The sequence below is a fragment of the Ilyonectria robusta genome (assembly GCF_021365365.1).
Source record: "Ilyonectria robusta strain PMI_751 chromosome Unknown BGZ61scaffold_22, whole genome shotgun sequence".
Taxonomy (NCBI): domain Eukaryota; kingdom Fungi; phylum Ascomycota; class Sordariomycetes; order Hypocreales; family Nectriaceae; genus Ilyonectria; species Ilyonectria robusta.
Window position 1 is genome coordinate 132,142 of NW_025764456.1, and position 24,866 is coordinate 157,007.

The 24,866-nt window shown below is 50.9% G+C and overlaps 9 protein-coding genes across 9 annotated transcripts; 4 read left to right on the forward strand and 5 right to left on the reverse strand.

The window, feature by feature from the left end:
• Positions 1-112: 112 nt before the first annotated feature.
• On the forward strand, positions 113-1,386 carry BGZ61DRAFT_362344 (uncharacterized protein; the record flags this gene model as incomplete). The annotated part of the gene is made up of 2 exons (XM_046241353.1): positions 113-225; positions 282-1,386. 2 exons carry the CDS (start codon positions 113-115, stop codon positions 1,384-1,386), a joined length of 1,218 nt encoding a protein of 405 aa, XP_046099188.1.
• Positions 1,387-1,858: 472 nt separating this feature from the next.
• On the reverse strand, positions 1,859-2,998 carry BGZ61DRAFT_459045 (chaperonin 10-like protein). Its single transcript, XM_046246840.1, has one exon. The coding sequence runs from the start codon at positions 2,922-2,924 to the stop codon at positions 1,881-1,883; it is 1,044 nt and encodes a 347-aa protein (XP_046099189.1). The 5' UTR covers positions 2,925-2,998; the 3' UTR covers positions 1,859-1,880.
• A 1,451-nt stretch (positions 2,999-4,449) lies between these two features.
• Positions 4,450-6,291, reverse strand: BGZ61DRAFT_428029 (major facilitator superfamily domain-containing protein; the record flags this gene model as incomplete). The annotated part of the gene is made up of 4 exons (XM_046243725.1): positions 4,450-4,874; positions 4,953-5,513; positions 5,580-5,972; positions 6,042-6,291. 4 exons carry the CDS (start codon positions 6,289-6,291, stop codon positions 4,450-4,452), a joined length of 1,629 nt encoding a protein of 542 aa, XP_046099190.1.
• Positions 6,292-6,974: 683 nt separating this feature from the next.
• Positions 6,975-7,940, forward strand: BGZ61DRAFT_536862 (15-hydroxyprostaglandin dehydrogenase; the record flags this gene model as incomplete). The annotated part of the gene is made up of 3 exons (XM_046254467.1): positions 6,975-7,380; positions 7,437-7,661; positions 7,720-7,940. 3 exons carry the CDS (start codon positions 6,975-6,977, stop codon positions 7,938-7,940), a joined length of 852 nt encoding a protein of 283 aa, XP_046099191.1.
• A 2,251-nt stretch (positions 7,941-10,191) lies between these two features.
• Positions 10,192-11,350, forward strand: BGZ61DRAFT_591738 (uncharacterized protein; the record flags this gene model as incomplete). The annotated part of the gene is made up of 2 exons (XM_046256696.1): positions 10,192-11,273; positions 11,335-11,350. Coding segments are annotated over exons 1-2 (1,077 nt in total), but the record flags the coding sequence as incomplete, so codon positions are not given.
• Positions 11,351-12,613: 1,263 nt separating this feature from the next.
• On the reverse strand, positions 12,614-13,740 carry BGZ61DRAFT_497421 (short-chain dehydrogenase/reductase SDR; the record flags this gene model as incomplete). The annotated part of the gene is made up of 4 exons (XM_046251147.1): positions 12,614-12,643; positions 12,699-13,217; positions 13,299-13,606; positions 13,674-13,740. The coding sequence occupies 4 exons, from the start codon at positions 13,738-13,740 to the stop codon at positions 12,614-12,616; spliced, it is 924 nt and encodes a 307-aa protein (XP_046099193.1).
• A 1,678-nt stretch (positions 13,741-15,418) lies between these two features.
• Positions 15,419-17,597, reverse strand: BGZ61DRAFT_482555 (heterokaryon incompatibility protein-domain-containing protein; the record flags this gene model as incomplete). The annotated part of the gene is made up of 3 exons (XM_046249409.1): positions 15,419-16,689; positions 16,751-17,167; positions 17,237-17,597. 3 exons carry the CDS (start codon positions 17,595-17,597, stop codon positions 15,419-15,421), a joined length of 2,049 nt encoding a protein of 682 aa, XP_046099194.1.
• A 1,336-nt stretch (positions 17,598-18,933) lies between these two features.
• Positions 18,934-21,661, reverse strand: BGZ61DRAFT_555867 (kinase-like domain-containing protein; the record flags this gene model as incomplete). The annotated part of the gene is made up of 4 exons (XM_046255639.1): positions 18,934-18,956; positions 19,172-19,934; positions 19,997-20,773; positions 20,843-21,661. The coding sequence occupies 4 exons, from the start codon at positions 21,659-21,661 to the stop codon at positions 18,934-18,936; spliced, it is 2,382 nt and encodes a 793-aa protein (XP_046099195.1).
• A 1,065-nt stretch (positions 21,662-22,726) lies between these two features.
• Positions 22,727-23,180, forward strand: BGZ61DRAFT_459050 (uncharacterized protein). The gene is made up of 2 exons (XM_046246841.1): positions 22,727-22,951; positions 23,019-23,180. Exons 1-2 carry the CDS (start codon positions 22,802-22,804, stop codon positions 23,073-23,075), a joined length of 207 nt encoding a protein of 68 aa, XP_046099196.1. The 5' UTR covers positions 22,727-22,801; the 3' UTR covers positions 23,076-23,180.
• Positions 23,181-24,866: the final 1,686 nt, after the last annotated feature.

Sequence of the window (24,866 nt, forward strand, 5' to 3'; positions counted from 1 at the left end):
TTCCGCCCCGGTGTTTCTTCTCCTACTTTGAAATCTAGTTCTACGTCTGGTATATGAGCTCTCCAGAGCTACGCATCGCCTTCTTCAGTTCTCAACAATCTGTTAGCCCACCATGGCGTCATTGTGGAATTTGCTCCGCCGTTGGAACACTACTTTTCATCCACCTGCGCCACCCAAGACGAACGATGCACTGCGCTTTGGCATCTTAGGCGCGGCTAACATCGCGTACGTACTCCACAGAGATATGCAATACTGATGCTCTCATACTGACTACCTCCGAGGCCAATGGCCCTCATAACCCCGGCCAGATCACATCCAGAGGTTGTCATTCAAGCTGTTGCTGCCCGTGATCAAGCCAGGGCCATTGCCTATGCCAAGAAACACGGGATTCCCGATGTCAAGCCCAATTACCAGGCTATTATCGATGACCCGAACATCGACTGCGTCTACATTCCGCTTCCCAACGGTCTGCATTATGAATGGGCCGTCAAAGCTCTAAACGCTGGCAAGCATGTTCTCCTCGAAAAGCCGGCAGTATCCAATGCAAACGAGGCGCGGCAGCTATTTAATCTGCCAATCTTGCAGCAGCCGGATGCACCCATAATTTTGGAGGCTTTCCATTACCGTTTTCAACCCAGCTGGCAGCTTTTATTATCTCTGCTTGATCAGAAGAACATCGAACACGCAATCTCTACGGCTTTCATCCCCTGGCTCATGTTTCCTGTCGATGACATTCGCTTTCGCTACAGCCTATCTGGTGGTGCATTGATGGACCTAGGTACATATTGTATCAGCACCCTAAGGCAAGCGTTCGGGGCTGAGGCAACAGAGTGCCTAGAGGCTAGGTTTGAAATGATCCCTGCACCCGAGCAATTTGCAGAACACGCGTGGAGTGCTAAATGGCAAATGTCAAATGGCGGTGTGGCCGAATCTAAAGGCGACCTGCGGGCAGGACTCGGTCAAATTGGCTTACCCCGAATCAAAGTATCACACAAACAAGTCAAGGTCAACGACGCGAGCATTGAGGAAGGCCAGAAGAAGTTTCAGAGACGAGAAGTTGAGCTTGTCAACTTCATGATGGGGGTATTGTGGCACCGCATCGACATCCAGGACGAGTTTGTGATCAAAGACACGACAACAGGCGAGACGTTGAAGCGTTGGGTGGAAAAGACTTCTCGAAAGGCGTACACCTTCCAAGAGGCGAAACTTGAGGGTGTTGGAGAAGAATGGTGGTCAACATACCGTCATCAGCTCGAGCAGTTTGTCAATTGTGTCAAAGGGCGAAAGACGAACCAGTGGGTAGATGGCGAGGACAGCATCGCACAAGCTGCCATGATTGATATGACGTACGATAAAGGGAAGCTTCCGCTGCGAGGAATTCAATAAGTCCCTAGTTTAAAGTAAGGTTAAGTTCTTAAAAGGCACATAGCGAAAGATTTACGGGCAGCTAAGAAAGTGTCACTAGAATCACGTAAGGCATCAGTCTAGCAAAGTGGATACAACAAAAAGAGCATACCGGATTGAAGCCGTGAATTCGCCATTGTAGCGAGATTACTGCTTGAATGATGACGATGAGGAAACGCAGAAGACGGGGCGTTGGGACTTGAAATGCAGTCACCAATCAGTCATGACCGATGGAAGTGGCCCTTGTCGATGGCAAAGCGACATAACCCACCCACTTCCGCAGCTCACGTGTGATGATATACCCGGAAAAGGGAAAGCCACCGGCATATCAATGATGTTCCCACTATTGAACTTGAAAGTGGACCTGGACGCAGTAAGATGTTAAGGATCTGATCATGGCTAGTGCTTATTCTTGCAGTCACGTCGTGTGATAAAAATAGGGTTGACTTTCAACGATCATTAATTACTTCTCAAGCTTATTCGCTGGATACATTGTAAACAAGTTTTTCTCCGCTGACTTTGTCCTCCTTCATCAACTGCAGCCCCTCGAGAACACCCTTGAGACCCCCCGACCGGACGCTAGGCTTATGCACCTTGACCTTGCCTTCACCCAGCAGCTTAATAGCCAATTCCCAAAAGGTAATGCCGAACTCCTTATCCTCGGGCTTTGCAGGGATGGTATTCGGGCCAAAGAGGAACTCCTCGCCGACGACGGTGTAAGCCAGCGTCGACCTGTCGTTCACGTTGGCTCGCTCGATGGCGATGGGGAGCAACGAGCTGTACTCGCCTCCCTCGGTGGACAGGGCTTCGTCGGAGAACTTGGCGCTCGCCTCGAGAGAGATGGTGTCGAAGACATATTTGAGGTTGTCGTTGGTGTATTTGCGAATCTCAGCCGCGGCGTCTGCGGAGCGGTAGTCGAAGACCTTGTCGGCGCCGAGCGACTTGACAAGATCAAAGTTGTGGGGAGAGCAAGTTGTGATGACTTCATATCCGGAGAGCTTGGCAAACTGAATGGCCAGCGTCCCGGTGGCGGTTGATCCGCCGTAGATCAGGATGGGCACCGACTCTTTGAGCGGCTCCGTGGGCAAGTTCAGCTTCAGGCTCTGGTACAGTCCCTGGCCAACAGTTGAGATTCCAACGCCGAGCGTCGCCGCCTCTTGAAAGCTCAGGCTGTCCGGGATGAGAACCTGGAGGTCGCCCTGGGCCACAATGTACTCGGCGAAAACTCCGTCCTCGTGCTGAACAGCGTTTCCGCCGTGGGCGAATCCGCAGACGCGGTCGCCCTTCTTGAAGGGCTTCTTGACGTCCTTGCCAACGGCCTCGACGACGCCGGAGTAGTCACATCCGATCAAAGAGCCTGGGGGGGCCAGGAACTCGATGTGCTTCCAGTCTGTGGGGTTGAGGGCGACGCTGACGGTCTTGACGAGGATATAATCGTCGCGCAGAGTGGGAATGGGTCTGTCGGTGACCAAGTCCGCCTTTTGGGGAGCGGTGACGACGATTGCTTTCTGGGTGGCCATGATGAGTTTTGAGTCACGAGATATAATGATGTTGGGTATTAGAGGTTAAACTGTAGGCGTGATTCTAGGGGCTGTCAACAGTGTTATATAAACTTGCGACTGGAGTTATGACGCTTGTCATTCGGTTGTCCGTGGACCCCGCGATGACAAATGTCTTCCGCGGCTCCGTTTCAGTCGCCACTACGAGAGTGGCACATCCACACTTGGTACATAGTTTCTACAATGAACCGCAAAAATACTAGCTAGTCCTGATTTATGAGTTATACATGTGTTATTATAGGGCAAAGTGTCATGAATTCTTGATATAATTGGCCAAGTCCACGGGAATATGCTCTCTGCGGGCGCGCTTCTTGCTCAAGTTGACTGAGCTGCCGCGGTATTCTGCAACGTCTAGTACCTAGTAAAAGAGGAACGCGATGGGATCCGCAACGGCCCACTTGTGTTATCGTACCAACGATCCACAAATACCTCGGCATAAGTCTCAAGCCAGTGGGCCTAAATGCCTCATCTAGACTGATTAATGGCGGTCAGGAGCCGTCCAAGCTTGTTGAAGTAGCCCACACCAAGTTGGCAAGGTTGGAACGCTAATTAGGATTTGTCAGCGTGTGTGGTGGGATGGCCGCTTCGTGGGAGTGTATCATGTAATCAACCTTTATTATTTTCGAAGTGGTGGGATGATTGAACAAAGAGTTGATTATGTATATCATCTATGGCAAGTTCAGTGCCGCATTGTCTCAGTATATGTCCTAGCTTAGAGACATTGATCCTGTGTCCGAAGATCACGAGATTGTCTGGGTGTCAGACAGCCCGATAGGAAAAGTCAGTTTTGCATAGGGCCGGATCCGTACCGTGGTTTCCTTCGAACCTAGATGCCCTCAACAACCTAGATTGACCTCAGCAACCTGGATCATCGGTAATTGATGTCATCATCAGATGAAGGGGATCCAGCATCTGATCATGTGCATCTGGATCAGTCAGATCCCTAGGTATGAATAGCTAGCTTTATTCCTTCCTAGACCAAAAGACAAGATCATCCATCGTCACCAAAGCTGTCTCAATCAATCCATCCTTTGTCTGATATAAGGGTTTTCACCCTCATAAATTTCGCCCCAGGTTATTGACAAGGATATACCAACAGTCTGGCATGCATAGAGTATCGCACTAGAATAATACCTCGAAACATAGTAAAGAAAGAAAGATGCCTTGTTAGTCTTTTGGAAAGTCGATGTGGCAATGGAGTCGCTTGTTGGCCTGGTCGTCGAGGGGCTGACTGAGGCCGCCTGCTTCGTTGAGCAGGTCGAGAGCCCGTCTGCTCAAGCGATGTGGATATTCTTTTTGGTATCAAGCCCTGGCGATGTTTTCGTAGGCTGGTCTTTTTCTGAGCTCGTGTGTCAGACTAACTCTGCCATTATTCAAACTCCAGTGTGCCTGTTAACACTAGTACAAGAGTAGTAAATTATTCAAGCTAAGAGCATCTATCTCACAGACCTTGCAATAACTACTGTTTACAGATATGCCAAAGCTATCACTCATCGATCCGAGTGACCAATCTGTGTCTATGGGTGAAGCTCCTCGCCCTCTTTCCGAACACGTACATCGGAATAGTGAGCAGCACAACACCCACCGTAATGCCACCAATAACGAAGAAGCAATCCTTCACGCCTTGCGTCGCGATCCAATCGTTGGCATAGAACGTCATTCCAAAGGCGAACATGTTCTTAATAAAGTTCATGACGGCGAAAGCCTCAGCAGCCTGTTGTCGGTGGCAGTCGCTCACATATGCCACCAGGCCAGTCGTGCCGAGTTGCACGCCGAGATTAATGAGCCCCATGCAAACGATGATTGGAACAGGCCAGGGATCTTGTGCGTCTAGACTATGGCCCCAGGCGAAGAATCCAGTGGCCGTGAAGAGGAGGTATGCGGTCATGATAGGTAGGCGGAACTCGGGTTCTAATGGTATTATGAGGTTAGCTCCACTTTCCAATACAAATTTTGGGCTCAATTGAAAAATATCAGATATTTACTCACCGAATGTGCCGTGGTTCATTCTTGACATGTATTTTACGAGACCGTCGATGATTGGGCCCGCGACGACGGTGCCTATAAAGGTAGCGACGAGAGGCGACACATTCGTTGCGCCAACTTCCGAAACGGAGAAGTTGTAGGGAGGGGCAGAAAATATCTGAGAGATGGAGATGGAGATGAGAACAAGCCAGGATATGCAAGTCGTGAACAGGATCGTAGCCCAAAGAACAATGGGAGAGGTGATCATGAAAAATGGTCGGATGAGAGTCTTCCAGAACGGGACGGGATGCCAGTATCCGTCGTATGGCAGCAGTTCTCGCATCCATGTCTTCTGAGGCTCCTGCTCGAGGTTTTGTGACCGTTGGTCTTCATCATGCTCAGCAGTTATCTTCTCTTCCTTTTCAACAACGACGGCTTTGTCTCCGGTGTCAATGTTCAGAGCCCCGCTTCTGTGGTAGGCCGACTCCGGCATGAAGAACAGCGTCATGAAGAATTGGATGATGAATGCTCCGCCCATTGCGAGTAGGCAGGTTCGGTAAGAACCATACTGGATAACCGGACCAGCTGTTGTGGCAGACGTTAGCGGTGTTCTATTCCGTGGGATTGCTAGTCAGGTGTTTCTATACTCACCAATGGGAGAAGCTAGGTTGATTCCACCGAGAACACCCAGATTAAATATAGCTGTCCGATAACCACGTTCATGGATGAACCAGATGTCAGCGATGGAGGCTGGCACCAACGCTTCCATAGGAGCCATGCAAAATCCTTGAATTGCGCGAGCGGCGACGAGAGACGCAAAGCTTTTGGCTTCGGCGGCCCAGAAACACGATACAAACAAGCCAACACTGGTCACCAAATAGATGGGCCGCTTGCCGATCTTCACGGCCAGCGAGTTGCAGATGAGGCTTCCTAGGGCGATGGATGCAATACAGGCTCCGTTGCATCCCAGGCTGAAATTCGAGAGAGATACACCCCACTCCTCGGCAAGGGGGACGAAGGCTGATGTGAGCAGTGGTCCGACAGCTGGTAAAGTGTGAATAAGTGAGCTCAATATCCCAGAGTTGCAACCAGAAAAGATTGGCTAGTACACACCTCCAACACAACCACAGCCATATGCAATGGCAACAGTGAACATTTCCTTCTTCCACCGTGGCCAATTGTAAGGGTCATTTGGAGATTCCGAGGGCTGGGGGACCAAAATGAACTGCCCCGTCGGGTCGTGTTTGAGGATGTCGGTGTTGACCCCGGGAGTCACTTCCTGATCCTCCCTCCCCAGCTGGGTGAGAGGCGAAGTACCCGGGACATGCTCGAGCTTCTGGTCCGGGAGGATACCTAAGGGCATTTTGGGTTGTTCACGTATGACGTGTGAATGATTTGAGGAATTCCACGATGGCTGTCGAATGAGCTAGGAAGACGTGATTTTGACCACACCGACATGCATTCTAAGGGGCGGCACCCCAGATTTAAACCCCGGATTCTGCAGCTCTGATCTCAATTGCCGATATCTTGTCTGACAGCCGTAGCTGTGAGCCTGTTCGCCAGCCATTTTCCGCTAGGGGCTGTCGGTGCCAGCGGTACCCGGCTCATTCATGGGGCTGCCGAGACTGCATGGCCCTAAAAGCTGGGGTAACAGGGACAAGGCTATCGTGTTAACTTCTGAAATGCTTGTGGGGCAGCTTGGGGCGAGAATTCAGTTAGTAGATACCTTACCTGCAGCTGACCTGGCCATAGAAGATCTGGTATATCTGAAACTTGAAGAAGTCCAAAGCTGCCCCACAAGCATTTCAGCAGTTACTGTACAGAGATTTGGGCAGAAATTACGTGTGGGGAAGCTCCATGTGGAGTAACTCCGAGGGAGAAAGGCCGTGTGGAGAGGAGAGAATGAGCGCCCGATATTTGCCGAGTAACTGCTCAGCACCCTCCTGGATCACATTTGGTCGATTATAGAAAAACCAAGGCTGATTTCAAATTGACGGATTCATCATCACACTTCTAGGATCACATTTGGCTGATTACACAAACATCATGTCTGTACAGGTAAACGGGTCAACGGCAAGCCCGCAAAAGGTGGTGCTCATCACCGGCGGAGTTAGCGGCATCGGGCTCGGAATGGTGCGGTACTTTGCATCCGAAGGATACCGGATCGCCGTTTTAGACATGAACACCAAGGACAGCCCGAGAATTGCAGCAGAGCTCGTTTCCGAGTACCCCAAATTGGACATCACATTCAAGAAGTGCGATGTTTCCTCGTGGGAAGAGCAGGCGGCCATCTTCAAAGATGTCTACGACCAGCAGGGCCGTATCGATGTCGTTATGGCCAACGCCGGCATCTCAGAGCAGGGAGCCGGCAGCCTTGCGACGCTGGGAGAGGAAGCACCATTGAAGCCGAGACTGCAGACGCTGGATGTGAATCTTACTGGGGTTATCTATTGTAAGACGACACTTGCACGTCTCTGATTTCCCATATCAGCTAATAGCTCGTCACAGCGGTGAAACTCGCCATCCACTACATGCAGAAGAACACGTTACAGGCCAATTCATCCTCGAGAGGTTCAATTATCTGTACAGCATCCAACGCAGGCATCTATCCGTTTCCCGTGGCACCACTGTACGCCGCATCGAAAGCCGGTGTTATTAGCCTTGTACGCTCTATGGCGAAACCATTGGAGCGAGCCAACATCCAGATCAACGCCCTGGCGCCGGCAGTCCTCGGTACCTTCACTCCAGCGACGGCCCAACTAGACGGATCAAGGATGCTAACAAGTGACAGAAACCAATATTGCACCCAGTAAAGATTTGTTCAAGGGCATGATCATCACTCCCATGTCGACCTTGACGCGTGGAGTCGCGAACTTCATCGCGGACCCAACTCTCACTGGTGCCGTTGCCGAGATTCATGGGTCAAATGTGACTCTTCGCGATAACTACGACTACGTGGACGAGGATAGCAAGAAGAACGTGGAAAATTTCTGGAGCCTGGGCTACGCTTAGTGTATGTAATATATGATTTCTGGAGAGATAATTTTGATACATTTTCCACCACCTATCGCACTTCCCGCATCGGTGCCAAATGTCTTCGCGCCTAGTGTAGTTGGCTGTGGCCAGGCCCTTTCAGTTCCCTTAATCAATACCTAGAACCACTGGCAACGTTTCAAGGGGTAGACTTGGAAACTTATCTAGGAGCTTCCACCAGGTGTAACAGCAACTCCCATCTCAGGTGAATTAACGGATTGCTGTCCAACTGGAACATACGTCGGCCCGGCAAATCACTGCGCCTAGCTCCGGCGGTGTCCTCTCACCGATTACTTCCGTCTACGAATCCTGCCCCGAGACCATATTCCCCGGGCCCCAAACCCAGGCTCGGGAACTCACTGGACAGGCGATGAAACCGTCACTTCCATCTGTCAGACGAACGGGTTTTAGGAAGGAAGCCAACTGCCGGCTCTTAGGCCCCTAGCGGCTTGATGATCCCGAAACGGGTCCTAGGTTATATGGACCTGCCAGACTCAACTGCCGGGATCTGCGGGACCCAACTGCTGGGTCGGAGTTATTATCCCGAAGGTATTATAATCAACCCAATCCCGAGGGAAAATCTTCTATAGTCAACCAGCTATCTCGACCCATCTATCCTATTCGGTACCATCACTTCTGTGGCACCGACAAACTTGCGCCAGATCCGAGGCCGTGAGCGCTTCAAGTTGAGCAGCTGGGCCATATCTTGTTGCCTCAATGTTACTATTGGTGGGTCCAGCTGTCGGACCTACGTTCCGATGCGTCCCTTGCTATGCCCCAGATGCTTTGCACATAGCGACAACGGTGAACGCCCCTACGACACACCGTCTGTCGCACATCGCTAGCTAGTCATCATCACACAGTTCATTCGGTCAAAGCTCGTCCCTGTGATTCCTACTAGTCACCCTGAAAGGCAGGCTCCCGTTAGCGGCGCATGGGAGTTTGTGGGGTAATGCCGAACTGAATGCTCTAACCGAGACTGGGTTAACTCAGCATCCATCACGGGGCAGCTCTCCACCAGTCTCGAATGCCCCGTGAACATCGGAAAAGGGGACGCACTCAGTTGGATCCTTCAGACCCCAGACCTCTTGATCTCAATAGTTGTGGAACAAACCAAAGAGTCTTCTTACAGGCCTCGAGGATTTCAAATATGAGCTTGTTGACAGTATATCGCCACCCCGAAAAGTGATTGCTGAGACAATATCGAACGTCGGACGATACCTCGTTCATTACTCCTCGTAGATTAATAGTACGTCACAATTTGCCAAGGTACCTTACTTCAAGCGTATGCCAGTCCCAGATATGAGGCACCTCTACAAAACCGAGGCAAGTCTCCAGCTAATATTTGAAATCCTCAAGGTCTGTATGCAAAGAGTCTAGCCCCATTCCATTCACTTGCCCCACGATCTGGGGACCAACCTTGTGCATTTATCATCCAATTGGCTCTGGATTGACAAGTTTGACTACCCCGCACTTCGTCGTGACGGACGTCGGGAAGTTTGGTTAGCGCTTGTTTCTTGATGCTGAATGTCCGCAAAAACATGAATTGATGCTTCGTAGTTTGAGTCGCTCTTTTCCCCCTCTGATTCGTACAGGGAACAAGACGTTGCCGCAAGGCCAGCACATATCTCTTATCACCGACGCTGGCACCGACGTCCTATCCGGAATGATGGGCCTTGAGAAGCGGCAGAAAGATGCGACGCGCCAACAAGGAGGCATAGCACAACATCGTTGCGACAACTGCGACGTTACCTTCGCCCGCCTGGAGCACTTGAAGCGGCACCAAACAATGCATAATAAGCTGAAAGCTTTCGCTTGTTCATTTTGCGGCAAGAAGTTCGCGAGGAGGTAAGTAGTGGCCACGAATGTCGTCGTCTTTACCATCTTGAGATTTATGTCTCCCTGCCCCTCCCCTTCCGTTTCGCCAGGCTGTTATGCTCCTCCAAAGATCATTGTTTTTTGAGAGAGATGTCCCAGACTGTGCTGATAATGTCATTGCAGCGATGTCCTTAGTCGTCACTATCAGAGCTGCAAACCAGCACAGAAGGCTGAGAAGATGCCAATCAGGATATCTCAGCGAGTCAACCGAGCCTGCAGCTCTTGTAGACTTTCCAAGGTCAAGTGTTCTGGTAATGGACCCTGTGATAGATGCTGCAGTATCGGGCAGAGGGACCAATGTCAATTCAAATTGCGCAAGCCAAGGCAGGCCAAGAGCGTCTCCTCAGACGACGCAACGTTGAGCCAGAGTACCATGCGCTCTCCTGAACAATATTTGTCGCAATGCGATCATCTCCCGCATCGAGAACATGCAAATAATGCCTACGAAGGGAACTTCTCGAATTCCCCAATGTCGACATCAGGCGAACAAACAAGCAGCTCTACCCTCTTGCAACCGACGCGAGAATCCTTTCATCACAGCGCGACGAATGAGTTGGACAATGGGCCTGGCGTTGAGCTAGAACTCGGTCAAGCCGCCGTGGCGCACCTAGCTTCAAACTCCTTACCAGACATAGGCTTCCCGGATGACACTGTCGATATCATGAGTCTTTCGGACCTTGGACCTGAGTTGTCCTTTGACCTCGACCCGCTTGATTGGGGACTCTTCGAGAATTCCCTAATGACCTACCAGGATGACGGCCTAAACACCACAACAATTTCGGGCTCCCCATACCAGGGAATGTCATTCTCGGGAATTGGGCTTAGTCGTTTCGAAAACGACCTTCAAGAAGCAACTGTGGATCTTAACTTGCCTGTGGGTATCGATATGATGCAGATATCTCCTCTAGAGGCCCACCGCATACAAATACTCCAATGCATGGAGGAGTCAGGCCTGGACAGGCGCCGATTGGAGCACTGGCTGAGCCTTGAGAACATGTCCCTGTTCATACGCTCATACTTCGCTTTCTTCCACCAGCATACGCCACTTATTCATTTGCCTTTTTGGAACGTGGCAACTGCTAGTACGCAGCTCATCTTCTCTATTCTTTTAATGGGTGCCATGTATTCTGGACATCTGAACAGCCACAGCAGCGAAGACCGCCAACTGTGTCATCTTGCACGATCCTTTGCGTGGAAATCTGACCCCGACCTAGAGATCAAGTATCGAGCGCGGTTAGATACAATTCAAGCTGTATTCCTAGCGACAGTTCTGGAGGCATTCTACTTCCCTTCGAAAGGAGATCATCCGGGAGTTGATACGACACGGCTCTTTTATGAAGCCAGAAAGGCACAGGTTTTCAAACGTATTCACTCTGGACCGGATCCTCAGAAATTAAATTGGGACCAGTGGTCTGTTCAAGAATGTCGAATAAGGTCGGGAACTCTCTTAAAACCAGAGCGTCATCCTTAGTCTTGTCTGCTAACCTTTCATAAGAACCGCGTTCATATTCTATTTGTTTGATGCAATCCAAGCAATCTATTTCGACCGACGGCCTGCTTTACACTTCCATGAGCTTCAATTGCCCCTGCCTTGTGACGAGAGTCTCTTCTTGGCAACTACTGAAGACGAATGGCGGCAACTATTCCGCCGTGCCCGGGACTTGACACGTCTTGAATACCCAGTCGTGCTATCTCTATTCCTTTGCCATCGCCCAATTGAAATATCTCTTCATTTCAGTGTTATGGGGGCCTTCACAATCCTGCACGGTAAGTAGTGCACACTGTACCATCGTTTTCCATTCTTATATGCTCAGTAGGCATTCTACTTTATATGTGGGAACAGAAAAACACATATATACAAAATGAGTTCTCCGATATTACAGACAAGACAGAACAGCACGTCCGTAATCATCTCGCCACTACCCAAGCCCAACTTATCGACAATGCCCTGCGGCAGTGGAGGATTTGTTGGAGTAGAACTGTGTCACGGCCATTGTCAGTGATGTCCTGTGGCCTTTACCGAGACCGAGCTTTAGTATACTGGTTTTTAGGAAATGCCATGAATCGAAACCATGGCCTGTCGGGTATCGAAATTCCTGCTACATCGGTCAACAAGCAGAAGGCTTTGAGGATCCCGCGCCTCCTACGGAGGCTGAGTGTGCTTGTGGACTCGGGTAAACTGGCTGACGTGGGTGAAGAGGCTTCTGAGGGAACAGAGACACTAGACTCTTGCTTGAAAAGTTTGCAAGAAACTGAGGACGTTGAAACTGGAGGTGAGGGGATAGATGCGATTGTATTAAGCTGCATGATGCGCAAACGCCGCGGGATGGAAAGGGAAAATATTTGTTCAGAAGCGAGATAAGCTAGCTCATATTGAAAGGATCTGACCATTGTCCAAGGTTCTGGAAATATGCTTTATCTAATTCCTTAGCTAAAGATGCCTAAGATTTAACCCTCGTTACAGTTTTCGTATCTCCCTGTTGAGAAGCGACAGTAAGACCTTATCCGTCCCAGTTATCACTCAACTGGTATTATGGGCCAGTGCTATGTGTCGGAATTTATGGTGTAGTATGCTGTGAACATGAAAGTTGGTCTCACCACATTTTGAAAGTGATCCATGCCCGTATCAAGTCAAATTTTGACGATTTTGACTAATGCTCAGGTGTATTTAAAGATATCATTCCCTAGTATCCTTGGGAATCTCATGGCATAGCAAAATGGGGTATGGACTCTCCAATTATTCCCTATATGTTTTCTAGCCTGCTGGAAATATCTTAGGTCTGCTTGTCTGTCCACCCGGACCCCTAGAGGAATTCGATTAGCGATTATAGACCTTGACGTGATGGCTGAAATACCCACTGTTCCAAGTACCTGTTGGCCTTTTTCCAGATCAATAGCCTGCTTTTCTCCCAACCAGTCAGGCTCTGTTCGGTTGATGCCTTCTTCAATATCAAAGCCTTTCCCGCCAGCAACATAGATAGCTTTTCCGTGAATATTCTTATCCCCGTTACACTGTAAGATAATCCTGGCGACTTCCCCGGGACTATTTACCGGTAAAGAGTTCTGAAACCAGATATCGCGCACTCCACTTATCATTTCGGTATCAGTGGCCCAAGGACAAACAACGTTTATGCGCACGTTGAAAGTTGACGGTAGGTATCCCCTCAAAGACCTCATGAGCCCCATGACGCCGTGTTTGCTTGCTGAGTAGGCAAACAATCCTGGAGAATCTTTGAATCCTGCGACTGAGGAGATAAGTGTGATTGATTTATCATCAATCAGTTGTGCGTTGGAACCAGGCCTCATAGCTGCTAAAGCCACATGAGTAAAGTAGAGTGTCCCGAAGAGATTGACTTCGAGGACTTTAGTTGTAGGTGGCTACGAGAGGGATACACCAACTGATTAGCGAACTTTGTCGGATCCATGAGAGAAATTGTTTTTAGGAGAATACACACTCACACTCGTAATAGAATCCAAATCTGCTCCAGGAGCAAACCACCCTCCAACCTCTGTAATAGCAGCACAGTGAATGGCCATGTCCACTCTGCCATGAAGATCCAGGGCGTGTTTAAACAATGCATGCACTGAATCGTAACTCGAAACGTCAACATGCACGTATGTTGCATCTAAACGCTGCCCCTGTGCATCGTGTTTGAGTTTATCGATAACGTTTTGTCCCTTGATGTCGTTCAGGTCCGCGGCAACTAGATGAGCTCCCGCTTGGAACAATTGGCGAACCGTCTCTGCCCCGATCCCTTGAGCACATCCTTGAAGAGGTGTTAGTTTTTTTAGGCGATCGTGGAACGAATCAAAATCTGCGAAACGAAGGCCTACCTGTAACAACGACTACCTTGTCACGGACATTGATAAGGACTGTATCGTCTATCTTAATTTCTGCCATGATCCTACTCGATTGCCTGGTTGGTGCTCAGATTTCCGATAGTGGAGGTGTAACACTACGAATGAAGACGATTTAGGTAGGCTTGTGGATTATATTAGTACTTCTATCTTCTTTGTGGTGGCGTAATGCCGATGTGGTAACCGGCACTCCACCCAACGTTTCCAGACCTCGGCCTATGGAAAGAATCGACCCAATCAGGGATGCTTCTGGTTCAAGTGCATCAAACCCGTTACTTACCCAGCTCCGCGTGATGGTCTGGGCGGAAAACTTCTACAGCTGCTAGTAAGGCATTGCTAGAGGCTGGTGCTCGTGCATTCCATTGTTCATAAGGAGGGGTGGAATAATCTCATCATGTAAGTTGCGGATGACACCATTGCCTTATTGTTGCATCTGCCAACGCCGGTCGGCACTGCAGCGCCTTGTATATCCAAGATGGCCTGTATGAGAACATGACGCAGTTTTTGGTGTCAAGCAGAGCTTGGTGGTTAGCTTGGACAAAGTCGACAAGGCAACCGCAGAACAATATGATATCACAGAGGGCTGCTGGTTATTGAGGCAGGAATTCGCGCTGTGACAGAAGAGGAGACGTGCAGGTTGGGTACGATATCGCTGTTGATGCGATGAAAGACGTTCCACCATCTACCCCACGCAATCTAGGCCTGAGGCTCAGCTCTGGGAACCTGTAATTTGCAAGCTGAAGAAGCCTGTCCGCTGACTTTGAACCAGGCTCATCTTTGGCAATGAAGATGCTCACAAACCTACTGGAGCTTCGGGGAACGATACCCTGTAGCAGTCATTACACGATGCGGGGTAGCCCGTGCAAGTCAGGTCTTGGAGTACACGTGTATGTGGGATAATTCCGACGCAGTATTATTACCCACCCGCCTACACATTCATGCTAACAGCATCCAGTTTAGAGTGGCCCCACGGGTTCCTGTTTTCGCATGATTCAGCTCCCTCTTCCCCGCGTGGGGCCCCAAGTCCTCATGACCTTTCTCAATCCCCAAACTTGGATACCTACTCGGTCGTAAGGAGGGGAACAAGCCAGTATGAGGTGAAATCAGTCAAGGGTTCGCCTACTTTGCTTGTCCGTACGTGAGAATCCCGAGATTAAAACGATGAACTCAGAACAGCAGAAAGACGATGGTGCGGGGCGCCCACGAAACCCTGCATCACAGCATTAGTGTAGTCATTGCAACGTTTCCTTCACTCGGCCGGAGCACTTGAAGCAGCATCAGACGATGCAGAACAATGTGAAGCTCTACACCTGTATTTTACCTCAAGGATTTCGCTCGAATGTACGTTTAGAAGTGGAAGCAGCTCATCCATAGTACTGCCATCCATTAATCTATGTATCTAAAATCAGCCCTCGCTAGCATTGCGGAGAACTTTGATTCAAGAATCAAGGTGTGTTATAATTTTGTGCTGGAGTCATGTTCCCCATAGCCACTACCAGAACTGTAAACTAGCCAAACGAGCGGGCAGTGACTGCAAATTAACGCCTAAAGACTTGCTCCACGAAACATCTTCTAATCCCGATACTAGAGAAGCGCAAGAAATGGGACAGGAGTAATGAAAACTTCGGAAAGGAAAACTTATGCGAATAATGGACCCATCTTTTGTCAGGTAGCATGCTATTGTCAACCTCCGATCTGGGGCTTGAGCCAAGACATCTCGGTCAGACGATCTGCACGACCTGTGGTTGGACCTGGTCGAACACGCCTGAGTTTGCCCAGACCTTGCCCGCTCCGATGCGACGAAACTCACCATCCTCTCGACCAGTCGGCTCCAAGATCAGAACGTGGAACCAGAAGTAGACGGGTTCTTGCGGCGGACAAAAGTTCAGCGTGACTTGTTTCAGCGTCACGGCAAGGCACCGCACAGCGCCCCTCGACACGCCCGCGTGTCGGTCGAATCTGAACCGGCCGACGACGTGAGATTCGCCTTGGAAGTAGAGTATCATCTGCCCCATCTGGCTCGTCTTTCCCGCGGAAGCGCAGTGGTGCAGATGCTCCTCCTCCAGGCGGAAGTCCAGTTCTGCCAGCAGGCCTCGCCCGACCAGTCGCCCACCTTGGATGGACGAGGTCATCGGCCGGCCGGACCAGCCGACGTCGACGCTCTCAATGGCGAACTCGTTTTCGCTCCGTTGACGGGGCAGTTCGTTGGGCATCCTGCAGCAGTTCCGCCTGATGGGGCCGTCGACTGAGGTCCAGGACCACGACGGTGGACCAGGGGATGTCCTGCTGGCTTCATCGGTGACCGGATCGCAAGTCCAGCAGAGGCTGTCGACGAGTTCGGCCTTCCACATTCCCGCCACCGGCTCGTCCTCGCCCAGCCTCTCTTGGAAGAACTGGGTCAGGCCGGCCAGCGCCGCCATCTTGTCGCTGGCATGGGTCAGGGCGCGTGAGGAGTAGTCCTCGACGAGAGTCCACCACATGGTGTACACGGATCCGCGGGTGATCTGGTCGCTCTGGCCCATGAGCCAGTGTGGAGGCCCAAGCAGCGGAGCGCGAGGAGACCCGTAGTGCGGCGTGTGGACGTGTGTGCCGTCCTCGGACGCCTCGCGCTCGGCACAGAACCAGTACATCTGATCTTGGGCGAAGTGGATGGTCCGGCGAGAAAGGCACACCTCCTGGAGCACCCACGCTCTGGTGTTCAGCGCGGCCTTTTCTAGCTTCCTCGCCGAGCCCGATGGCCGGACGAGTGCCGGCGTCGCCTGCTCCGAGCGGGTTGCTCCGGGGCCCACTCCGGGAAAGGGGCCCGCTCCGGGGAAGCGACCGCCGCTGGACCATCTCGGCGCCGGCTCGATCTGGAAGCTCGTCGTGGGCCTGGGCGTGTGCATGCACCCTCCGTCGCTGTCGAGCGCCGACGTCGCGGCGATGTTCAGGTAAGCGTTCCGGTATATGGAAGCCATATTCGCCGACTCTCTCTCCCAGTCGTCGGTATCGTCTGCGGGGAACCGTTATTCAGCGCCTATCTCCCGAGAGGGCAGTTTGCGGGCGGTGCTTACCTTGTATGATGCAGAGCGAGTCTATCCAGATGTATCGGATCCCGAGCGCCCGCGTGATGCTAATGGCGTCTCTGTAAGTCCTCGGCAGCGTGTCGAGGTGGATGGCGTCAGACAGAGGCAGGACGGAACTCGTCGTCAGCCTCGCCGGCAGCCGGCCTTTGCCCCAGCAGTGACTCAGGGTTGTGTAACGCCCGTGACAGCCACCCGAGATGGCAAGCCGCGGCTGGGCGGAGCCATCGGCCTTCCCGACGTCGATGCAGCGGGTGGGCAGGACGGGGAGCTCTGGCACGCGTTCGAGGGAGCATGCTGACGTGTGCGTGTCGTCGCACTCCTTCAGCCAGGTCAGGATGGTCGGCAGCAGGGCCTCGACGGCAGCCGGCCGGGAGCTGGTCCAGATGGGTCTCTCTCTGGTGTCGTCTTCGTCCGTCGTCAGCAGGGCAGGCGAGGCCGGGGAAGTTGGTGTTTCTCTCCGGGGCAGCAACTTACCTAGCTCCTTGCGCAAGATCAGTCTCGTCGACATCTCTTCGCGGACCCAGTACGCTCGGAGGCCCCAGGCGCTTATATCGTTGGCAGATGGCGGGCTCGACTGGTACGGAGTGCAAAGGTAGTGGTTCACCTCTACCCGCAGCTTGAGGCCCTGGAATGCTCGCTCTAGATCTGCCTCCTCCTCGAGGGGCCGATCGTGCCTGGCCGATTCGAGAATGGCCTTGCAGAGCTCGCACGATTTCGCCGACTGCCTGAGGGCCCTGAACGTGTTGTGATGATCAACCGTAGGCTCCTCTCCGGAAATCCGTATCATCGGGTGCTCCTTGCGCACCACCTGCAGACAGCGGCCGCAGAGGGTCATGGTCGCGTCTTGGTCCTCGACGAAGGCTTCGTTTGGCTGGCTTTCGGAGAGCTGGGGTGGTGTAAGCGAAAGGACAGGCAATCAGTCTCCGGTGATCAGTCTCTCGGTACATCGGGCGACGTGCGAGGATATTATCTCCAAACCGAAGCTGAGAACTCGGGGGCGGCTATTGATGCAGTAAACTGAGATCTGCCTCGATGTAGTTTAGGGCGTCGTGGCAGTGAGGGCAGCTGAACGCCAACACGCCAGAACGGGCGCCTCGGGCCTAAAAATAAACTGAGGTGCTCTGTAATTATCACAAGCGGCTGTTGGTGTTCAGCTGTGGCTGCTCCTCGATGAGCGAACTGCCGGCTAGCTATACTCGGATTCTGCCATTAATGTCAATTCGAAGTTTCTGGCAGTTGGAATAGACAAGTTATTTGGACAAGACAGGGCAGAGAGAGTGGAATTACCAACGTATCATCATTTGTATGTCCCACAAGGCGCCTACCCACGACTTGGGTTCGGGTCGCAGTAGCTCAGTTCGCGGATCGTTGCAGGATAGAAAACGAAACCAAAATCATTGATTATGTGCGATGGTGCCTCAGCAACAAGGGCCTATAATGGCAGATTCCTTGCTAGAGTTACGATAGGTTTTGGACAGGTCGAAAAACTTGGGCTCACCGGGCACTCTGCAGCCAACTCATATTACTGTATTTTATCTCTCATGGATACTGCATTCTACCCCTTAGCACTCCGGGCTGAACCACACTGATGATGCAAAACCGTTGTGACTTAGCATTAACTCCCGATGAACCCATGTCGCAGCCTGTCTAGAACATGTGTGTAGCGCTCGGTTCCACGGTCTTGCTGCACGTTGCGGTGTGGCTGGCGCCACGCTCACACGACGACTCAGCTGAATGATCAAGTACTTCAACAGGCTGTCCAACGGGCGCTGAGAGGTGAAGAGGTGAGGTCCCCTTCCTAATAGACGCCGTGGCCCGCCCTATGGATTGGGCTCGTCAGGATTGTTAAGGTGTAGTGTTGAGGGTGGTGCGGTAGAGCTGAAACCCAACAAGTACCCGAAAAGTCTCGTTGTGTGCGACAGTAGGTGTCACATCTATTGGTTATTTAGACCTTCCGGTGTGACATATAGTGGTTGCTCTTGCGAATAGTAGCTATGATGCTATTCACATGCGACACCTGACTTGCTGACGCCCCAGCTTTATGCGCTTTACTCTTTGCCCCGTCATCCATTCAACGGATCTGAGTGGGCTGCACCAAGGTGACGCATCTACACCCCGCGTGCCACCCCACGGCTGAGAAATTTTCCGCTTTGTACAGCGAAACCAGGCCATTAGTAGTCGGTAAGGTATACTACTACAGAAGGAAAATCAGTAGGTGAAAATATAGCAACAGCATACTGTATAAATAGCAATGCTCAAAATTAATACGTAGCATATCTTATTAAACCTACTAATAAATGTACCTTTAATGCCAGTTACAAAATAAAAATGTAAAAAGACCTCTAAGAATCCCTCTCTCCCTTAAGGATACACCTGCTGTATCACTTACTTGCACTGTAAGTAAAGTACCCTGAGCACTTTGGCGAATTTGATGTCCAGGAGCCTTCTCAGGAGGCCTTGGGCCGCTCTTGGATCTATCACTCCTCTGCCCATCTTGATACTCCGGTCCGCCACCCTCGGGTAATGGATCAGTTGAAATCTGGGCTGTATCATCGTTAAGGCTGCTCTCGACTGAGTTCGATAGCACTATCGCGGAGTGAGCCGTACTTGGGGCTTGCCTAGTTTCCAGGTGTGCTGACAATGGTTTGTTATCATTCTCCAACGCCTCAGATGGTTCGGATAACAGATAGGGTGAAGTAATCATGAGTGCGCCGTCCGGCTTGTGCCCTCCATCAACCTCTTCAACAAGCTCTTGATTGGTGCTGCTACCTGTAGTGTGGTTCTTGGTAAGAGGGCTACCACAGTTGTCGTCGGGAGTATCCTGCACTTCTGTTCCGACCAATGTGCTTTCATGAGTCAGAGGTCCCGGACCGAAGAAAGGCTTTTGCTGACTTTGGAATTCGGAGCCACACCGGTCTGTTGACTTATCAACAATTTCAGGCTCTAGGAGTGAGAGATCGGTGGCTTTCCGCAAAGGCGGCCTGTTCGTCCGCTTCGTGCGGCAGTACTCTGAGTCTTGGCACTTGAGGTGTAATTTCCGAAAGATGTCGCGGATTTCGTTGCATTTAGCTCTCTTCTGGGGGTTCAAACGGAGCAGATTATCTCTAATGATCTCCAGGAGGTCAAGGGTAAAATCTGAGCCATGTGGATGATCATAAAGTTCTTGGAACTCCTGCGGCTTTGTCAGTGTTTGTCTCAGAAGAAGACGCCATGATTAGATAGTAGAATGCTAACCTTTGCAACGGATTTCTTTGCTTGCGCACCCGTGCGTTGCGTACTTGGAACCCGGACATAGTGGAAGAATTTGTCTTCTTTCACATGCGGGTCAATGTCTTCCTTCGTCCTTGAAGCCCCGAACTGATAAACTTCGTCGCAGCCTTTAAGATACCATGTGATATGCTCAAGAAAAACACAACCCAAGGACCAGATGTCATAATTCTGAGCGACTTCTTCACGAACGTCGTATTCTGGCGCCCGATAAGTGGGCGATCCTCCCACTCCTCTCCCTGCATTAATGTTGATCCCGGATCGGGAATTCGTACCGTGGAACCTCGCGAGACCAAAGTCTGAAATCTTCAGCACTCCCAGACTGTAACCTTCCTCTTGGTCATCAAAGCTCTTGAACCATAAAATATTCTCAGGCTTGAGATCTCCATGTCGACCATGTCGTCTGTTGTCGTCATCTTTGGGCTCAGAGTTGGAGTCTTGATGAATCATGTGAAGCCCTTCAATGATCCCGAGACACTGTTTCGTAAACCAACGGGTCACAGCAGGGTCCCTTCCTTCCGAAGGGGGCATTTTGTGTTGGTTCCAGAGATCCATCAAATTGCCATCAGCGCAAGGAAAGACAAGGTGGTAGGCTGAACCAAGGGCGTATGTCCACAGAAGCCGAATTAGGTGGGGATGCTCCTTGCCTTTCCCACTGAATCGGCTCAGGTTTGACACCTCCTCTAGAAAGGCCTTTTGATCCGGCTCCGTCAACTTCTTCACCGCATACCATTGATCATCGCCCTACATTTGGAGTGAAGTGTCAGGTTCCGGCAATTCACGCAACTAGATTAAGGGTCGGGGCAAACCTACTTTGGGGCTATTATGGTGGCTCGCGTGTATTTTTACTTTCCTGACAGCACCATAGCCTCCCTTACCAACCGGCTCGCTTTCGAGAAAGGGTAAGACCATTTCGGCTGCAAAATCCCAGTGTGGTGGCTTCGTCTCAAGTTCGTCTATCATGTGAAAGACGGGGACGCAAATTTTCCACTGCTGATTCTCAAATGCTTCGACCTCACCATTTCCCCAATCGACCGGTCGGAATGCGCGGCTAGAGTCTCTCCCCTTGAGCTTTTTCCTGGAACGAACAACTTCCCGTTTGAGCTCGAAGGGGAGGTGGCTGTCATCAATACCTTCTTTGATGAAGTCTACCATCGCTTCAAGCTGTCCCATGAGAATGAGAATGGCGAAGACCTGCTTTCTGTTGTCAAGCTGATCCAGGCTCACCGAGAGCTTTGTCGGGTTGGAATGCTCTTCAGTGGCTTCTGGCTGGTATTGTATTGGGATGCAACCAACTCTTACCAGCTCCTGGATGATTCTCTCCCGGGTCAGGAGTGTCTCCAGCTCATTCCTTGGCAAGAACTCGGAGTTTCGATCATCTTCAGAATCGACCATGTGGTTGCGGAACAGGTCCCCGAGAGTCTCCTTGCGAGCAGCTTTTGCTGTAGTTTCCGGAAGGGGTGTATTGTCGCCAGCCGCTTCATTTTCAGAAACGGTATCTGGTCTTGGACTCTGGGGGGTTGCTGGCGGTGCTGATAGCTCCGTCTGGTCCCTTTCGGGGCTATCTCCGTCATCGGAGCTCAAATCGAATCTGACAGAGCGCTTTGGTCTTTCGGTGGCGCCTTCGGACATTGCATCGGCTTGCGTTTTCTGGGGCGGAGGCGAATGCTTCTGGGGGCGAGTTAGCTTCAGTCGAGTCCTCTCCTGTGGCAATTTTCAACGCCCCATAACACATACCTCAGTAGCGTTCACGGCGGGGGGACGTGGACTTAAGTGGGTTTCTAAGTCTTATGTAGTGAATGGGCTTAAGACAAGTTCAATTCAACATGAACTGTTCACGGACCCATCGTTTATACTTGTTGTGGCCACCCAGGTTTGAAGAGCATACTTGCAATCAGGCTGTAGGATTTCTTTGGCTAACTTGTCTGGTGTGTGTGAGTGGGAACTCGTAATCTGCCAGCCAGCCGCAACAATATTTGCCTTGGGCTAAGGGGTGCAGCCCAAACCAATTGGTTCTGAAGCCTCCAAGACTCTTATCCAGTTCATTGGCTCATCAGCGTCTTGGAGGCCGCTTTTTGTTTCCAAGGATACTGGTTTAGGGCAAAATTTTGTTGGTCGGCCCACGAGGCTTGCAGCAATTAGGGGGGCTTCAAGAAGCAGCCCGATCTCAGCCGAAGGGACAGCCCCCAATATGAAAGCACCTCAGCGCGTAATGTGACAACACAGCCCCGAGCCCTGTTGCCCATTACTACAGATACGAGTTGCCAAGGCCGCCTCACCTGAGTCCTACTTGCACATTCTTGCACATTCGGCGTTGTAGCTGGCAATTCAACAGAGCTGACACACCTTTACCAAGAGGCGACCAAGAGGCGACCAAGAGGCCGACCGAGAGGCTTCCTCGGCTATTCCGTTTGGACCCCAATGAGGTGTTTTTACATTTCCCTCCCACACACCACCATGTGGGATGTCATCTGCCCCGCCACCGCCCACAGATGAGCAAGTAACGCCAGCCTGATCCTTATCATGCGGCACTGCTGGTACATTTTGAATGAAGTGACCTGTGGTGTGACCTTATCTCCGTCGTCTCGCCGCGCCACTTCGCTCGGGGTCAGAAATGTGTTGACGCTGGGGTGACGCTTAAGAAGCAACAATCCCGTCAGGATCGACAGTCATCCCAGCCATCTTATCTCTCTATCACCACGAACCACAGAAGACGACTTCTCAATTATTATCTCGTCTCTCTACTCTATCATCAAATATCACCAAGCTGCTATGGCGAGCAGCTCAGAGTTCCACACACATCACGCAACCCCCCAACGACTCGTCCGGGAACTACGATTTCTTCTAGGTGACGGTGCTCAATTCAAAGTTGAGATGCGTCACAACGTCTACAATATCGAGAGTGACCAAGATCTAGATTTGGTATGTAGCCCCGACATGGCGTTTGACTTATCTTTAACGTGCGCAACTAACTCTTTGATGCGGATAGGAAAAGCTGCAACAGCGCTGCAAGCAACGACGCCAGGTCCCACTTCGCTTCCCATAGCCCGGCTCCGCGACTTTGATAGTTCCCGTTAGGCTTGATCATTATAACATATACTATCTTAGGGGTGGATGAAGGCTATAGAGATCTTGTCTCATCGATGTTAGCTGGCTTTAGGCGTACTTCATCACTGGCCAAGAACTGAGCAACCCCGACAATCTTTTGAATTTTTACGGTTTAAATGGAGTAATGTACACTTAGAATTGTTGAAACAAATTCCATATAGATTGCATACACTGGAGTTGCTCTCGGCCATGGGCTCGTAAATAGGCTAGGGCTGATATATTATTCACCTCCAGGTTTTCTTTTAATCTTGGTCACCGCGGCGTTTCTAGATGCATGTTGCTGGAGATTTCACATGTCATATAAGCAATGAACAACAAGTTACAAAGTCTCTGCAACTCAAACCCACGTTCCGAGTGTTTATGATCATCTATGTTCACTGCACGAGTCTAAGTACCGCTGGCGATTTTCTTCACAGAGCCTACCCTACGCTGCAATCAGTCCCCCCTCACTTTAGCTGGTAATAGCGCGACAGTTATCATGTGGGGAACTGGACCATGCTTTGCAAATCCATTCCATCATACCTGGCTCGCAGAAGGCAGAAATAATCCTCAGCCTAGTAGTCAATTTAACTTTCTAGTTTCTTAATTGATTCGTATTAAAATTCTAGATGCGATTGAGCTGATTCCGTGTATGGCTTTATGCGCCTTGAAAGAGGGTGCTAGCAGATTGTTGTTGCCATGGCTACCCTAAACTCTTGTGGCCTTATCTTGATTGCTAGGCAGGACAACGACACGGTTACAACTTATATCACAAACACGATCCCGCTACTTACCATATGTCCCTTAAGACACTTTAGAAGCGAAGACTCGATACATTTGCGGTCGGCGAGAATGAGGTGACGCTGCGAGCGCCACAGAGCTGGCTACAATGCACGTTATCACTTTCTAGCTGTAATGCGCTATTAGTTTCCTCGAGTGATGATAGTCAGGCTTCTGGTTAACTTGTACGTCTTGTACTAGTTAGTTACAGATATCTTTTCCGGAGATGTCGATTCGATCCTTGTCAACCTTTTGTCGCCACGTATATGCCCCTTATAATACAACTTCTACAATCGACACTAGTCCCGAAGCCAACAGCTGTAACAATATTACCTTGGACTTAGTTTTAGCCAGCATTGAGGCTGCAAAGAATGTGACAACACAGAACAGGCTGAAGCGGGCTGAAAAAACCTGGTCCATACGCCTCTCTAATCTAACTTCTGTCTGCTCCCTCAAGGTGAGCAAGTTGCCGGTACAAGGTCGGCCATAGTTCAAATTGTTTATTCTTCAATTGGGCCCGCCTGCCTAGTTGTCAAGCTGTCTTAATCTACGGTGTCCAAACACCCTGAAGATCGTGAGATCTGACCAATTCTCAATACGCCGTTGGCCTACAAGGTAACTCGATAGTACTAACTATCAGCTCCTGTTATTTCCGAACCCAAGGACGACGAGAAAGAGTAGCGAATCTTGGTGAGTCACAGTCCCATTTGCTGGAATTCTCAGGCTAGGTTGAGTAGACGCCACCTTAACATCGGCCCGAGATCTCTGGGTCCACAGAGGCCGAGTCTCCTGCAAACTTGTCAATTACCCGAGGTAGGCAAGGACGTAGACCTCCGAGGCATGCCGCGCCTACATTGGGGACGACTCAATTAGATCTGCCACACAGCGTTGCCTCTCACTCACGGTGTGGCGACTCTCTTCGCCGGTCCAATCTTGCACTTTCGAATTGGGAACTCGGTTGACGCCCTTC

Bases quoted from the DNA above. Each gene is read 5' to 3' on its own strand.
- BGZ61DRAFT_459045 (XM_046246840.1), bottom strand. From the start codon at position 2,924: ATGGCCACCCAGAAAGCAATCGTCGTCACCGCTCCCCAAAAGGCGGAC.
- BGZ61DRAFT_459050 (XM_046246841.1), top strand. From the start codon at position 22,802: ATGGCGAGCAGCTCAGAGTTCCACACACATCACGCAACCCCCCAACGA. The intron at 22,952-23,018 runs GTATGTAGCCCC...TGATGCGGATAG, and splicing joins GTGACCAAGATCTAGATTTG to GAAAAGCTGCAACAGCGCTG.